Source organism: Astatotilapia calliptera, chromosome 23, assembly GCF_900246225.1.
Source record: "Astatotilapia calliptera chromosome 23, fAstCal1.2, whole genome shotgun sequence".
Classification (NCBI taxonomy): Eukaryota; Metazoa; Chordata; class Actinopteri; order Cichliformes; family Cichlidae; genus Astatotilapia; species Astatotilapia calliptera.
In genome coordinates, this window is record NC_039323.1 from 13,488,208 (window position 1) to 13,504,067 (window position 15,860).

Consider the following 15,860-nt stretch of genomic DNA (forward strand, 5'->3'; position numbering starts at 1 on the left):
AAAATATAGACTTATAAATGATGAAAATTGTAGTAGTGTAGAAGAGTGTAGGTAAATGGGCTGTAAACAGCTTACATCAAGTCAAATGAGGCCAAATTATTTTCTGAAAGGTTTCCCTGTGAATGAAGACCCCAAAATCAGACTTTATTTATTATAAGAGATATTTCACAGTTTAACACAAATAACTGCTTGCAAAGATGCATGCTATTTTGACCCACTGAATGTGGTTCAGCGGTAACAATAGCCTTCAGTGTTTATGCAGTTTCTTTGCAGCCTACACATACAACAGTAAGTTTACATTTGAAAACAATTCAGTAAATGATGTGCAACTAGAGATCAGTCCTGGGATATGAAACAAAAAAGACTGAAACATAAACACTGAAAAAAAACCCACCTGTAAATACAGGTGTTTTCATTTCATGCACATAGACCACTAATTAATACTTTGTAATGAGGAATCATTTATTCAGGGTTTACAAGTGCTCATCCTTTGGAAAACAGCTGAAAATCATCATTAATGGCTCCAGACTTTACAGATTGCTTTAAGAATATTTTATTTATGTCTGCATATTTAAAGTCAAAGACCATTCACAAACATTTATGTATTTAACATGCCATACAAACAGTGAAATTATTCATGGAATAAATTCTACTCACGAAATGAAAGTGCTCAGAAAAAAACATGTTGCAACTCACTGCAGTTTCAGTACAGCAATATAACAAACTCCCTCACAGTGACCACTGAAGATGAATTAAGCTGCTGTACATAGAGACTTGGTGTAAGCATCGAAGCCCATTAAAAAACTAAAATGTTCTAATTTTATATCCTAATAAAAAAGTATTCATAAATAACTTGGGATAAAGCTTAATCTCAGCTTCAACATTTGTAATCTTAATGTTTACTATGGATTCACCAGGTAGAATAAATGTATGGTCTACCCTTTTTATAACAAAGGTACATTTCACCCCAAAACCAAAACTGCATTGATTCCCTCTGGTCTATGGTCTTATTGATCCTTCTAGAGTTTGGATCAATGCCACCTGTTTCATCCAACTGTAGAACCAACAAGCTTATGCCACGGTGAGGATTACTCCTCCTGGAGTATTGATCAGAATGTAATCACACTTAAACACAATGATCACCTAATGGGTTTCCATCCAAATTTGTTTCATCAAGGTCAAGGTCACATTTGCCATTTTACAGATAACAGCACACCATGCATCGTTTTGCAGAAATCATGACAGGGTTACTCATTTAAAAAATAAATAAAAACTATCTGCAAACCTTGTTGTCAGTAGTTTGATGAGAGACTGACTTTCTTTCTAAAAGGTTACTGTTTTTTGTTTGTTTTTTTACAGTTAACATTTGTTAACTGTATCGCTGGAATTAGCTATGGTAAAATTTTATTTAGTAAAAAGAAAATGGTGAAACAGGGCTGATGATTTAGCGTAAGAGGCATTGCTGCTGAGTTTTCAATGCTTTGAGCATCAAAGGGCCGTTGTCATTTAATTTTTATTATTTTCAAGAGAAAGCAGACATATATAAACCTGTCACCTCCAAAAACAGCAACTCACGCCTGAATAATGTAGACTGACATACAGCATAAGAGGGCCAGAGGAAAATCTGTCAATCTGACATTGGGACGAACTGTCACTTTAAATGCTTTCAGAACAATGTTGAAGAGTGACTGTAGGAATGGAGAGAAAATGTCAAAGCTGCTGCCAATCATGATAAGAACAATAAAGGCCTGAAACAGAGAATGTGCTGTTCTGAGCATTTCAGACTGCAAAGTCAAAAGAAAAACAAATACACAAACCATGTTTTTTCTGATCCCTCGATATCAAGGAATTTTGTACAGTCCTTAGTTGGTCAAAAATATGTTGAATTTTCTCTTTATCTAGCATGAACTATTACAGCCCAGGCGAAAAGTGTAGATTTCCTCTAATACCAAGTTCTCATGAATGGCCACAGGATCTCGCAGATTATCCTGAGTTGACTTCTCTGTGTATAGGGCTAGTAGTTACCATTTGGTACCACTAGGAGCAGCCAAATCCCTGCAAAACAGGCACCAAGACTGGAAGCTGTGCAGTTTGATGAAAAATGAAAAGCTAAACTTGCTCACAGATGCAGTTTTTATACGTTTGCATCCGATGTGTGCCATTATATAACCATTAATAATAAATAGACAAGGGGAAGCCAAAGACGCGAGGAAAGTTCGCTGTCTGTGAAATGGGTGGGTGTTCATCAACGAGGCTCAGTGCAAATAAGTGTAAACATATTCCAAAGCAGTGGGTGCTTTAGTGGTGTTGGTGGTGTGCAGTGCCGGGCAGTGTGCTCACAATCCACTGTGTCTCTTTTTCTTTCACTTCTCGCGGAGGAGGTGTAGCACGACCGTCTTCAGGTAGTGTCCAAAGGCACAGACAGCAGACACCAGCCAGTGCGAACAGAAGTTTGGGTCAGTGCTCACCACGCACTTTGTTACATCCACCTGCAGGGAAACAGAGGAATAAAGATAAGTAAGTTTCACACAAGTGGCAACCTTTGTGGCTGAAAATAAAAACCAACCAAGATATCCAACTTTTCAGGAGAAATCAACATCTTCACCACCTGCTACAGAAAACAGTTTGAGCCAATTTCCCCCCTTTATAACAACTGTACAAAAGATTTATTTATTTTTACATAATTCACCTGTTGTATGGTTATAATCACTTTATCACTAATCCGGCCCACTCAACATGTGACATGTCTCAATTTGAGCTGTTTGTGAAGTTTGTGCTACTGCTTAGGTGAGTCAAATGTAAGTATTTTTTGTGTTACTTAACTCTAACAAGTAGATATTTGTGTCTTCCAGATGCATATTCTGTGAGTCATAAACTGTATATAAAGAATGAATGTAGCAACCATAACATCAACCATTTGTTTTGGCATTTTGAAGCCACCATGTAAATATTTTGAAGCTAGAAGAGACCGTATTTGAATAAAAAACTGTAGTGCTAAGTTATTAGCTAAAGCTAGCTTTTAACAAGCTGCATCCATATACTGTGTGTACGGTAGCCCTGAAAGGTCAAACAGACTGCAACTCAAAAAACTACCAGCAAATAGGAAAATGCTGCAAAACCACACAAAACACAAAGGAAATACAACAGAAAACAACAAAATCTAACAAAACACCATGGAAATGTTTCTGGGGAAACAATAACACTCCCTTTTTCTATTATGTTTTGTTTAACGTTCATTGTGTTTTGTGTGCTTTTACAGCATTGCTGTAGTTTCTGGTCTTTTCTTAAGTTGCAGTGCACTTGACCTCACTGTCTGTATGGGTGCAAAGCAAAGACACAAATACCTGCTTATTAATTTTAAGTAGCAGACTAATAAAATCCAGGGTGTACCCCGCCTTTCGCCCTATGACAGCTGGGATAGGCTCCAGCGCCCCCCGCGACCCTGAAAAGGATAAGCGGAAGCGAACGGATGGATGGATGGATGGACTAATAAAATACTTGTCATATGATGCAGGTTTAGAACCCAGGAGCCAACTCTAAGGGAGGGAGTGCTAAACACAAAACACACCTTTAAGAGAGTTTGATAAGCAGTCCCAAAAATACAAAGTCCATAAGACAACATACTGACAAAACACAAAGGAGAGACAACACACTCACACACTGAGGGATAATATCATGAGGATGAGACAGTTGAAATAAGGCAGAGGAAAGTTAAGAGTTTAAATTAAACACTGTCCATAGAGGGCCAAACTGTTTTGGAGAAGGCTATAAACAGCATTTCTAGTGCTATAAAGCGGACTTGTTTTTCAGTTGATTGCTAATCAGCTAACTAACTTTAATCAATAACCTGGCACAATACACCTCTAGCTCAAAAAAAATCAAAGCTGTCAGTGGCTGGTAAGCTTTCTTTCAAAGCAGAATTTCACATATCATGATGTCACCATGGCTATGTCCATCGTTTATTTACAGTCTATTGTTTTAACCCTCTGAAGTCTAAGTTGCACTGTCCCGGGCTGTGAGAGTATGTTATTTTTGAAAGCTGTTCTCCCAAGTCTTGGTAATCAGGGGACAAAAATAAATAGAATAGAAGAAAGTAAACCTTCTGACTGACACACATCAAAAGCTATTTTTACTTTTTTTCCCCAAAGAGTCCTTTTGGGGGGTTTTCCAAAACAGATGGTTAGAGTTTCTCTTCGTGAATGATGACTTGGTTCTCACAGGGTTTAACAGACACAAGACGACCTTACAATTTCAACATGTGTCCTTCATTTTCCACTAATCTGACAATCTGCAGATATGCAGCTAGCCCACAAGAATGCCATTTTAAAGCCAGAGCCCACACTTAATTCTGAGCACTGCTTACAATACGAGGCCATCTACTCAGACTTTTACAGACAATGAAATACCACAGAGTGCAGTTTAGTGTCAGCTCTGACACTAAACACTTCTCCTCCTTCAGCTCCTGCCGCTTCTCCCAGTCACACAACGTTATTTAAGTTTTCCCCGCACACTGACATCATCTGTCAGAGCAGACGTCTCTGGGTTAGAGTGAAAAACAGGTCGCTCATTTGTACTCAGGAGGTCAGTTATACAATGCATCGCTCTCCATTTCGTCACACTCCACTTCTCTCTGAACAAAACAGGCTCGGGTGCCATGTTTCAGAGCGCACGGGCCTGTGGTTCGCTCTGCTGGAAAGGCATTAATGTGCTCTTTCCAGCAGAGCAGAACGCGGACAGAGGCACGTTGTCAGGCATCGTTCCATTTCACACACTGTTTGTCCAGGACTTTATCAGATAGGCTATTCCTATAAACACAATTCTGCAGAAGAACATCCCCTTTCTAAGTGAACCATTTGTTCCAGGTTTTTCCTTTTTTTGTAAACAAAGAATTCTAGTTAATTTAAAACAAAAGGATATTGCGATTCTGATCTGGGTGGCTGTAACACGATATGACACACCAATTACAGGTGGAGCATGCTGTTTTTAAATTAGGCCGACAAGCACTGAGAGGATTAATAACAATGAAATATAGTTAGCTTCACTGATTTGTTTCCTCCCAGCCTCTGCTGCTGTTGTGACGAACTTCATCACAGCTAAATAAAATAAAAATGTTATTTTTGAAATGAATTTAATTTAAAGTAGTAAATACAATCTTTTTGGTTTAACTTCAATTGAGCCAAATTCGTCAAGGGGCAATTTGCTCAAAGCAGATCGTATAAAACAGAAAAAAAACAAAAGACACACACACACACACACAGAAAAATCAAGGTTAAAATCAAAAAAGGTTCAAATCAAAAGTCAGACAGACTTTCGGCAAGCTTTAACATTTTCATGCATGAATTATGACAACCTCAATCAGCATTTTTTTCTTAAGTATTTTTATTCATCTTTAGGCATGAAAAGAAAAGAAGAAACTTAAGAGAAAAATCCCGATTGAGGTTGTCATAATTCATGCATGACAGGGTTAAATAACAATTACAATGAAACACGTCATACATCTATAGTAACATTAAACGCCCAGTGGGTGGCAGGGTATGGGATGACACATCAGTGTCCAGTGTGGTGGTTTATGTGCACGTATACCATCAAAACTGACACAAATACAAGAAAATAGCCTTTGAATAGCTGTCCACTGTAGTGACCACTATGTGTGAAAGGGTTAAGGGAATTCTGAAGTTTATTTGACCAACAAAAATGTTTTCATTTAAAACTGCTTTATGCCCACAATTAATGTGATCAGTTGAGATTACTCTGCTAGGGCCTTAGGAGTAACTGAACTTATGTATCCACTATAGTTGACCTGGATGCCAAAAAGTTCAAAAAAGGAAGAGCTGTGAGTGAAAACACAAAGCAGTGAGGATGAGCCAGGGAGACCAGCAGCAGCTTGGACTGAATGATAAGAAAATGCTGCTTCAGAGGGAGTATTTAGATTTCAAAGTGTTCATGTGCTGTCTTTCTTTAAAATAAACCCTATTTGCTTCAATAAAGTTGTTATCTAATGAAATAAAAATCCCTGTACGCTGAATCACACACGCAGACACACACGTTGCGATTGACAACCACCACGCCCAGCACAGGAGGATGTGCGCTCTCAGTGAAAATGTGAGATCAAGCTGTCAGTAAAAATCCTGAGCTCGGTAAATCTTCAGAAAGCTTCTGAAAACATGCAACCGTTCATTAACATTTGTCGGTGTCTGACAAATAGAAAAGACCTGCAGGTGATGAACTGGAATGTATCACAAAGGCTGTGTGAAAAGAAAAGAAAAATCGCCTCACGTCAACTCAAAGCGCAAAACTGAAAAGCGGGACTCTGAAGTTACATGTCCACACAAAGCTCCAGTTTCAATTTCAACCCTGCTCGAACAGCCTAAAGCAAAGTTTCTGACTGCATGTAAGTAAATCACACATAGCGTGGGAAAAGGGGCAGGTGAGCGCCACACTATTTTTACAGCAACCATAAATCCCTTCTACACGTTCACCGTCTCAGATCAGTACATTTTTACAAAGAATAAAATATTTCTCATCATATGTGGAGGGAGAGTTTCCTAATGTACATACACAGATACCTGAATATGTAACATAGGTTGGTATTGGAAGAAAAAGTCGTTACAACGTCAGAGAAAGAATGCAACAATCAGATGATTATAAATGAGCAAGCAACTGGTGACAGTAAGAAGGAAGAACTCCCTTTTATCAGGAAGAGAGCTTCAGTAGAATCGGGATCAGGGAGGGGCAGTCATCTGTTTTGCCCGGGCGAAAAAGAAGACTGAAAAGAGCAGCAAAGAGAAACCACGACACGTAAGCAGGCTGTGGTTGGTTAAAGTTATAGTCATTGTGGGGAACTGCATTAACTTAACAGACTAGACTAGCTGATGGCTTCCTCTCTTCTTTGGTTTTATGAGCTCTTACTGACACTTAACCGAACCCACAGATGCCGGCTGTCATTTTCAGTTACTTGTCTCATAGCTGCCACATAGTCGTACATTTATACAGACTAACACACGCTTACGGAAACATACAAACAAGTAATAATAAGTCGTCCTTACCCAGCCTCCTCTCTTTTTTAACCAGGAAGTCAGGCTCTTGCGGACAAACTCCCCCATGCAGTCGACAATGGTATGGACCATTGCTGGATGACCATGGCGTACACAGTCCACCGCCAAGGCTCCCGCTACAGCGTACAAGGAAACCACCTTTCCCCATGTCACACCTTATGAGAGAAAAAGAAACCACATCTTTACTTAAACCTATAGAAGCATCAATGTCCTGGTGTCTGATGTGTGAGCACATACTGAAAGTCATTATTTCATAAGTGGAGAGACCCTGCTCTCCACTTGAATAACTGCAGTAGGATTTAATTCAGCAAATGTGTCTGTCAGCAGCTTTCTTTAAAGGTGGATGAACAAATTATCCAATCTCAGCAGGAGGCCTGCAACGGGGAAAATCCAAACACCAGACCTGGGACGGCAGGCAGGCAGAATGCCTCGCTAGATTAGTGTGCACATCATTTCTCCAACCAAGCTTGCACGCTCAGTAGAGCTTTCTGCCGCCACACCATTTACAGTCAGTGCTTCGGACTATTTTTGTCGTGTTTATATGTCCAACACATACAAACCGAGCCTCGGCTTCATCCATCTCCTCTAACTGTCGTCTGATCTCTTTGAAGAGGAAATCTGGAAACTTGCAGGATGATACTCTAAAGTTTCTGCATATTTCATACTGCTATCAACATCTGATAGGTCAGGAATGTAGTTTTTTTGAGCTGTTCAGAAAGATTTTAAATGTTTGAAAAGGACATGAAGGTATGAAGGTAAAATATAGTGGAAATTAAGCTGTACTCGATAGGAAGTCAACCAAAAAAAAAACATTCAAGCCATACTCGAGTATGATCTCCCTGCTGCTACAAAAACAACACTATGTAAGTTTTAGGTGCTGTGAATGAGAAAATCAGCTGGAGTTAAATAAGGCTTTCACTTGTGGCTACTTTTACAATAAGACACACAACATCAGAAGGGGTGTAAAACATATATTATTATATTATTATCTATGTTTACTTTTATATAATTAATATGTACTTAGTACTACAGGAAATGGAAATTGTAACAGTGTAGTCTGTGTGTGTGTCGACTACATGACTAAATGACTACAGCTACACCGTTGCGCGGGTTGCGTTACGATGCCTGAACATATTGCCGCTGTAGTTTATCTTTGTCGTGCGGAAAGCCAAATGACATTTCTAACTGTGCTCGTGCAGATTACACAAGTTTGTGGTCATAATCTGCTGTTGCTCAGGACTTCCTCTTTGTTCTCTCCTTCTGTCGGCACTGCGGTTTGTCCATGTTTACACTGTATTCACTGATACGCAAGTTTTCAACATGAGACTGAGACGTGAGACCTTTTTTTTTTCCCCCTTTTTTGCTCGTGGTATTGAATTCCCTTTGTAAGTTATCATAATCAGTTGTGAACTGTGAGAATTAAGGCAGATAATCTTTAAGTTCGCTACGTTTGAATTACTAAGTAACTCTGAGGACCAGACTGACTGGATTTTCTCTCGTCTCCAGCCAACTGTTCTTTACCTTTTCATCAGACTGCTTTGTTAAAAATTCCCTGAAGAATTACCCAGCTGGGACTCATGTCTGAACTCCTTGGGTGGGGTCCAAACTGTCTGTAACAATCACTCGCTCCACCATCGTGTTAACCTAATATGGACTGAATGTTTTCCCTCCAGCTCCTTTCATTTGAGGGGGATAATGGCAGCCCTAAAAATGTCTCTCACTAATGGAGAATCCTGTGGTGAGCCTAAATAAGAAGTGTTTACACGACAACGGGCGGCATTATCACTTATACAAAACGTTTTAGCCATTTGTAATTTGTAAAGTAACTCAGTTCTCTAAACTTTCAGTACATCTTTATTTTGTCTGTCTCAGGCTTCCTCCTTCCCAGTGATAACCAAAATACGTTCCCTTTTTTCATTTTGAAGTCCACTTAGTACAGGTTAGACCAGTTAAGAAAGCACCAACGTTAGTTCCTGTGATGCAGATCTGCATGGCTTGATTTTCCAGAGTTTGACCTACCTGTGGAGAAAATGTCTGCAGCGACAGCCAGGAAGGCGTCGGACACCACGCTCTCCGATGCCACTGTGATGTTCAGCTGGCGGGCGACGTTACGGTACACATTGGGACGAAGGTACTCCAACTCATCGCCTGTCCAAAACAAGAGAAAGCAAACTCAGTCAAAGCTCTCACTTTTAAAAAAACTCTCAAAACAAAGCTGTGTGGCTTTTAAAAGTAACTATTACACATTATAAGCCACAGCTATCTCGTCCAGTAGCTAGTCATATGGCTAGTAAAGGCAATTTTGACCACCTTAGATAATGCTGTATAAAAGATATGACTTTTGAGAGATATTACTGAATAAAATACTTTGCATTTTACAAAATACTTTGTATTTAATCTAATTGGAAAAATGTTGTCAATTGTTTTGATTTACTGGGGAAGCACTTTTGCTCAGTTAGACACCCTGGCTTGGTCAAAGAGCAAAGACCGTATATTAAACATGGACAATGTCACTGTGAAGTTGAACCCAATGTAAAGATACCCATTTCCTTAATCATGTCGTTCCTGAAAATGGCTGAAATTGACCTCACTGAATGCAAATCTACTTCTGGCCAAAAAAAAAACTAAACTAGTTTAAATTATGCGGCCTAATTGAAAGGAAACAATAATAATGTTCTTTAATTACTCATACAGTGATTTTGATATCACCAATAAACTGCTGGTTAGCCTACATTCTGCTAATGCGGGCTAATTGGTCGGTTAAGACTTCTCAACAGGGCCTGCTTCCATGGAACTGTTTTCAAATAATAATGATGACAAATATATTGGGAGTGTAGCTACATCAAAACAGGAAGTCACGTGTTTATAAGAAGCAGCTGGTTTGACCGGTCGTCAGGAGGCTGGTACTGAAAATGGCCTGCTCACCTGAGGTGTGAAACCATCTTGGTGCATGCAGTAAAGTGTCCCGTATGTCATTCCTTAATACTCACAGAAAGATATTTTACTGCAATTAAGACACTGTAAAAAAATCTAATCTACAGACTCAACCTCTTCTATCAAAGAAATAAGGAAAATTGAAAGAAATTTACAATTAATATAAAATTTATATTAACAGGCAACAACTCAGCGTTGAGCTGAGCTTGGACTATCTCGCAGGCAACCCCCTATTAAGCCAGTCAGTCAGTTTTTGAGTTTTCAGAACTTCTTTGGTGAAGTTGTGAAGCCTCAACTTTAGCATTTTCACCGTCACCATTTATAAGTGACAATAACAACACAGCCATGCCCTAAAGGATATCACGCTTTACTGCCCCTTTGGACTCCAGTGTGGATCATAATTTACCTAATGAGCATCATGTTGTATTTAGTAAGAATTGAAACTAGGGATTGAATTCATAAACACATCAGGAAAGTGTTTGTAGAAGTCATAGGTGCAGAGAGCAGCGGAGACATTTTCTCATAGATTTCTATAGAACCAGACGACTGTTCAAAAGAATCAGGTTTAAAGCACTTCTGTGCTGGTCTCACTTTTCTAACCCAGAAGCTGTTTCTATCTGTTACATACATTCATTTTACCTCTTGGCTGCTCCCATCTTTGTATTTTAAATCAGGGTATGACAGCCACGCACCGGATCTGACTAAGAAACAAAGGGACACTGCCCGGTGATAAAACACGGGTTTATCATCTCTCTGAATTTTAATGGAACCCTTTTAACAGTAAACACTTTAGTGAAACTATTAACTGAGCACTGTAGAAAGACTCAAAGCAGAGGAAAAGAGCTAAACTTTCCAAAGATACCAATAACATCCTGGAGTCTCTGACCCAGCCCAAAAAACTCCGTGACATAAATGTTTTTACACAACATAGTTTTTGTTGAGATTAAACAAACCAGATATGACATATCAGTTAGTGAGCTTTTAAGATGCTGGAATTAAGTGAGTTTGGTCAGAACATGGCTAGACTGGTCCTCCTTGCTTGGAGTTTTTCTGTTATTTTGCCAGATATTAGTCTGCTATCAAAAAAGGTGAACTATTTATGAAAAAAGTCTCATTATTGTCGAAGTGTTTTGTAACTCTAGTCTTAGAAGGGCACAAGTGGTTTTGTTCAGTTTCACTATTCAGCAACAGTGTACCCCCTCCAGGATTTTCAAAGCTGAGCAGCCGAGTTTCAACATGAACTTCCAGTGAATTATCTGGAGGTGGGAAGTTCCGCACGCATGGTAAAGTGAATCCTCCCAGAGGAAGAAAATCCACCACACCAGTTTTTATACTGGGCCAGCATCCAGAAAGGAAAATATTACGCAAACTAAACGGTAACCTTAGCTTTATTATGGGGATTCCTGGGGATCACGTCATGATTCTCTAAATAATAAAGGTGTTCTCCGATAAAGTCGTTTACGTGTTTATTTATTTATAAGTATAAATATAAAATAAAGACATATCTTTATCATAAATCCCAATCTGGCCGTTTAAACGATTAAAATATAGATATATTCAATAGAATATAGAATATTGTGGCATTTGGCTGCACAAAAACGTGAAAGGTGAACTCAGCGCTCCCGGAAACCATATTAGGATTTAGCAGGAATACGATACATTCTTGAATATTAAACACACATTTGAGGGTGATCGCGGGTCTCTGTTTGAATTAAGTGTACTATTGTGCGCAAAAAACGCACGAACGTTTCCCGAAAACTTACCCAGCCACAGCAGGACCGAAGATATCTCTCCCAGTGTCCCACCTGACGCAGCCAGTCCGTGTTCAGGCTTGGACCAGCCGATCCCGGCACGGTTCAGCCTGGAGTGGATGTATTCCCTGCACAGTGCTTTGGCTTGGGACACCAGCTCCTTGTCGGTGGGCGAGCGGTCAAACACTTCAGAGGCAAACACAGAGGAGCGACGCAACATCTCCATGCCCCCGTCACCCTCCTCTGAGTGCGCTCCTCACCTCACCGCCTCCACCGCCTCGCTCAGCGGCCGCTTCTCCCCAGTGGACGCCCCCTCTTCGAACCTTCTCCTTCTGCCCAGTCTCTCTGCTAAGAGAAAGGAAGACTTGTGGAGATTATCCTGCAGAACAAACACGGGGATTAGTTTGTGAATATCTTTTGATAGCCTAGATAAAGCTCCAGGATCCAAACGCAATCAAAGTCTGTCGAAAACCCAGGATGGACACTTCAAGGAGAAGCTTGGCACTATACCTGAAAAGTTGTGTATGAATCCTTAAAGGTGTGCGGACATCAAACATCATCCAAGCGCACTTACCCGAAGTACTATGTCGAGAAGGTAAAAAAAACCCGACATCCTAAGTGTGCTGCATTTTAATCTCGCGGAGTAGAAAATGTTTTCACTTTTAATGAGTTACTGCCACGCTGAGTGTAAAAAATGCTTTCCACTTACAGTCTGCAGGCAGGCTTTCCTTCTAAGGGAACTTATTGTGGAGTGAAAGGCGGAGATAAGCTGTAGCAACGCAAGCACCGCCCCTCTGCCCCCGACCCACCTCATATAAAAGACACATACAGGACATGACCCAGTTGTGTCTCAGCTGTTAATCAGCAACTGTTTTTATTTAAGGTGTGTCTACAAGACAAATTGTAATTTAAACTTAAGTAGTTCTGATTTGTTGAAAGCAATGAAGCATTTAATGTAGTTTAAATGAAAACAAAACGTGCGTGGTTAAATCAAGTGTGGGATCATAATGGAACATGAGAGCGGTATTTAATTAACTGAAAGCAGGTTGTGAAGAGATTAGAGGCAGTTCAACAGTAAAATGTTAATAAAAAAAAGCCCTCTGTCTCAGATTAGAAAATGAAAATGGACATGATGAAAGCAGTATTTCAATTTTTTTTTTTTGCTGTATTATGTGACGTAATCTTTTACTGCACACGATTTTTCTTTCACAACAAAGCCAAACCCATTTAATAGCCACCATTCAATCGCGTGACTTTCTGACAGCGTATTAAAGACAGCATCACACATGCGTGTTAATGACACGCAACAGTGGGATATAAATGCATGAGGAGTTAAAAGAGGTGAGTGGAACACAAATACTCAGGGTTTATGGTCACCTGATCCAAACTTACCTCTATGCTTCATCAAAAAGGAACGTTTGAAGGCTAGTAGGTGTCTGCCTCCTGAATCCAAAGTGGGGGCTTGTTCCAGTGAAGAGGGGCCTGAAAACCGAAGGCTCTGCCTCCGATTGTACTTTTACAAATATCTACAAGCCACAAGTAAGCCTGCAGTCAAAGGGCAAAGATCTATGTTGGGATAATATGATGCTACATGATCATTCAGGACTTTGTATGTGAAGAGAAGACTTGACATTCAGTTCTGGATTTTAAAGAAACCAGTTTAGAGAAGGCAATATGAGAGAAATGGGATCTCTCTTTCTCGGGCCTTTTAACACTTTTATTGCACTGAAGGCTGAAGGAGTTTGATATTTGATATTAAATATTTATCTGGAAGTTGATAACACTTGTGCCTGTTTGACTTAGTCTGAGAAAGGGCTAGCCTTGCCGTGTCCAAGATAACATTAGCACTCACTAGAGCCATTTTCACATAAAACTATATATCAGATTGTCAGTACAATACTACAAAGTCATTCTAATCTTTAATTGAGTGCACAAAGTGTTGATTTGGTTATTTGTCTAGAGATCTCACAGCCAGAAGTGGCAGGCAGTATCGTCATCGACTGGAGTATTTCCAGTAATGGGACTAAATCTGATTTGTTTCTGGCTACGACAAACAAAGCTTGGTTCACGTCAAGCGTCTTGTCCAGCTCAGCAAGAAAACAGGTTGGCACACATTTCTTACAAAAGTAAATGATTCCTTTAAACCAAATAGGGGCTGGGTGGTGGTGGACTCACAGCTGTTGTTGTACATTTCACAGGAGGAGATAAGCTCAAAGTCACACGGTGTCCGCCTTTTTCATAATGTACTTCAAATGAGGGAGGTCACTTTTTTATGGGAACCCTCTGTGACACAGTCGTCCAGCACAGATAAGAGTTAGCTGTGATAAAGAAAGCAACACGGTGCACCACTTTACTCAGTTTATCAAGGCAGAAATCAAAAGCTGTAATCTTAGAACTCTGTGTTAATGCAGATAAAGCTTGTGAAGTGAAGAAAATGAAAAAAAAACTTAGCGACAAAGGTAATCAAACAAGAACTAATTCTAAAGTCTTTGGGCTGTAGAGTTTAACTGTTAAAAGCTGCAGTCATCATTACTGACAGCCACAAAGACCCTTCTGAAGTGGAGGCACATTGTTGTCTGAAAAGTAAAGGAGACACGCCTTCACCACTCCCCAGCAGAAAAATGTTTGAACACATCAGCTTGGCAGACGAGCAGTATCAGCATTTCTGGGGAAGACACCACACCCACTGCTCAGTGCTGTTTGGACAAGCCTGAGGAATGCCCTGCTTTGTTTATGACTGACTGGCATTATTTTCTGCAGATCCTCTGTAATACATGAGACATAAAAAAAAAAAAAAAAAAAAAAAAACACAACTCCCCAAACTGCGAGTCTCACCCTGAACAGGGAGAAGGCTGATTTCTCTTATCTTCAAAATGTCCAGCACAAAGTGTGTACATTTTACCGTCGTTGTAGTTCAGGTTATGCAAGCTGTGCAGATCTGATGCTATTTCTCAAGTGAGCAGCAGTCTCGTCAACACTGCTGTACAGTCAGGTGTAAAGTAAAGGCTACACTTTTTTTTAAATAATGCAATAACACATTTATTTAGTGTTCCAGCTCACTATTCCTCTTTAGCATTTTCTTAAATATGTTGTTTAACCTCATCATCCTATCTATACATGAGCAAATGCTTAATTTGATTAATGGGGGATGTGGCTCGTTCCTTGAAATCCAAACTATGAAATTCTGCACGTTTCAAAGTCGTCTCGCTCAGCCAAGTCTGGCATAAGATCCAGCAGTTAATATGAGAAAATACATGCCGTGTGGGGAACTAGTTTGGCACGCTAGTTTTAATTTTGTGTGTTTATTTTCTGACTGTCTCAAATCAAGACCAAAACATTTTGTTTTGTACATATAAATTATGTCAGTTCTATAAATGATACCTGTATTTTGAAATTACTCAGTGAAACTTGACACATTTTTCTGTTTGGTTACTTGTGGATAATGTGCACTTAACTAGGCAACATGCAAGTGAAACCTCTACTCATTTCTGGACGTTTCAGTCTCTTCTCATCCCAACACTTTAGATGCTTTTTGTCAGGTTTTATGTACAGTTAAATGCCTCCTAATGTTTTTATATTCAATTTTTACGAGTAGTCATATGTGACCTTAAGGTTTTATCTAATGTTCATTATGTAAAGCAACAGATCTGAGATATTAAAATGTACTTAGACCCTACAAGAAAACCATTATTAGATAAGTTCCACTCTATTTAATAAAGTAATTTCAGAGATAAATGAAGAATTTCTTTCAATGCTTTCAAAAGCTAGTCTGGTCATATGTTAGTGTTGCATAAAGACGGGCTGACTTTTATAGGAAGTGAAGATTTTGTGCAACTTGTCTAGAGATTATCACAAAGGGGAACTATTATGCTAATTTCTTGGGGGTATTGCAGTAGATTTGCATGATGCAGTGTTAAAAATAATTCAAATTTATCTTGTATTCAGCCTTGGGGCAGCCCCGGAGTTCGTCCTGCATCTAAAATAAATAATTGCGGCCATCTTCTTCCTTCTTTAAAGCCTTTCTTCCTTCTTAACGGCTGGTTTTTGAAAGAGGGTTTTAACAGCAGAATGGTGACTTTGTTTTTTTAAAATGTAGAGCCAAAGCTCCACCTTGGTTTGA

General features: G+C 39.5%; 1 protein-coding gene across 5 annotated transcripts; it reads right to left on the reverse strand.

Moving 5' to 3' along the window:
• Positions 1-537: 537 nt before the first annotated feature.
• Positions 538-12,505, reverse strand: boka (BCL2 family apoptosis regulator BOK a). Of its 5 annotated transcripts, none has more exons than XM_026159740.1 (5): positions 12,315-12,505; positions 11,753-12,085; positions 9,075-9,203; positions 7,047-7,210; positions 538-2,489 (listed from the first exon to the last, which is right to left on the reverse strand). In XM_026159740.1, exons 2-5 carry the CDS (start codon positions 11,964-11,966, stop codon positions 2,364-2,366), a joined length of 633 nt encoding a protein of 210 aa, XP_026015525.1. In that variant the 5' UTR covers positions 11,967-12,085; positions 12,315-12,505; the 3' UTR covers positions 538-2,363. The 5 variants fall into 5 exon arrangements, with proteins under 5 accessions (XP_026015525.1, XP_026015520.1, XP_026015524.1 ...); XM_026159735.1 differs by having other exon boundaries at positions 11,753-12,088; XM_026159739.1 differs by having other exon boundaries at positions 12,251-12,505.
• Between the last annotated feature and the right edge of the window lie 3,355 nt (positions 12,506-15,860).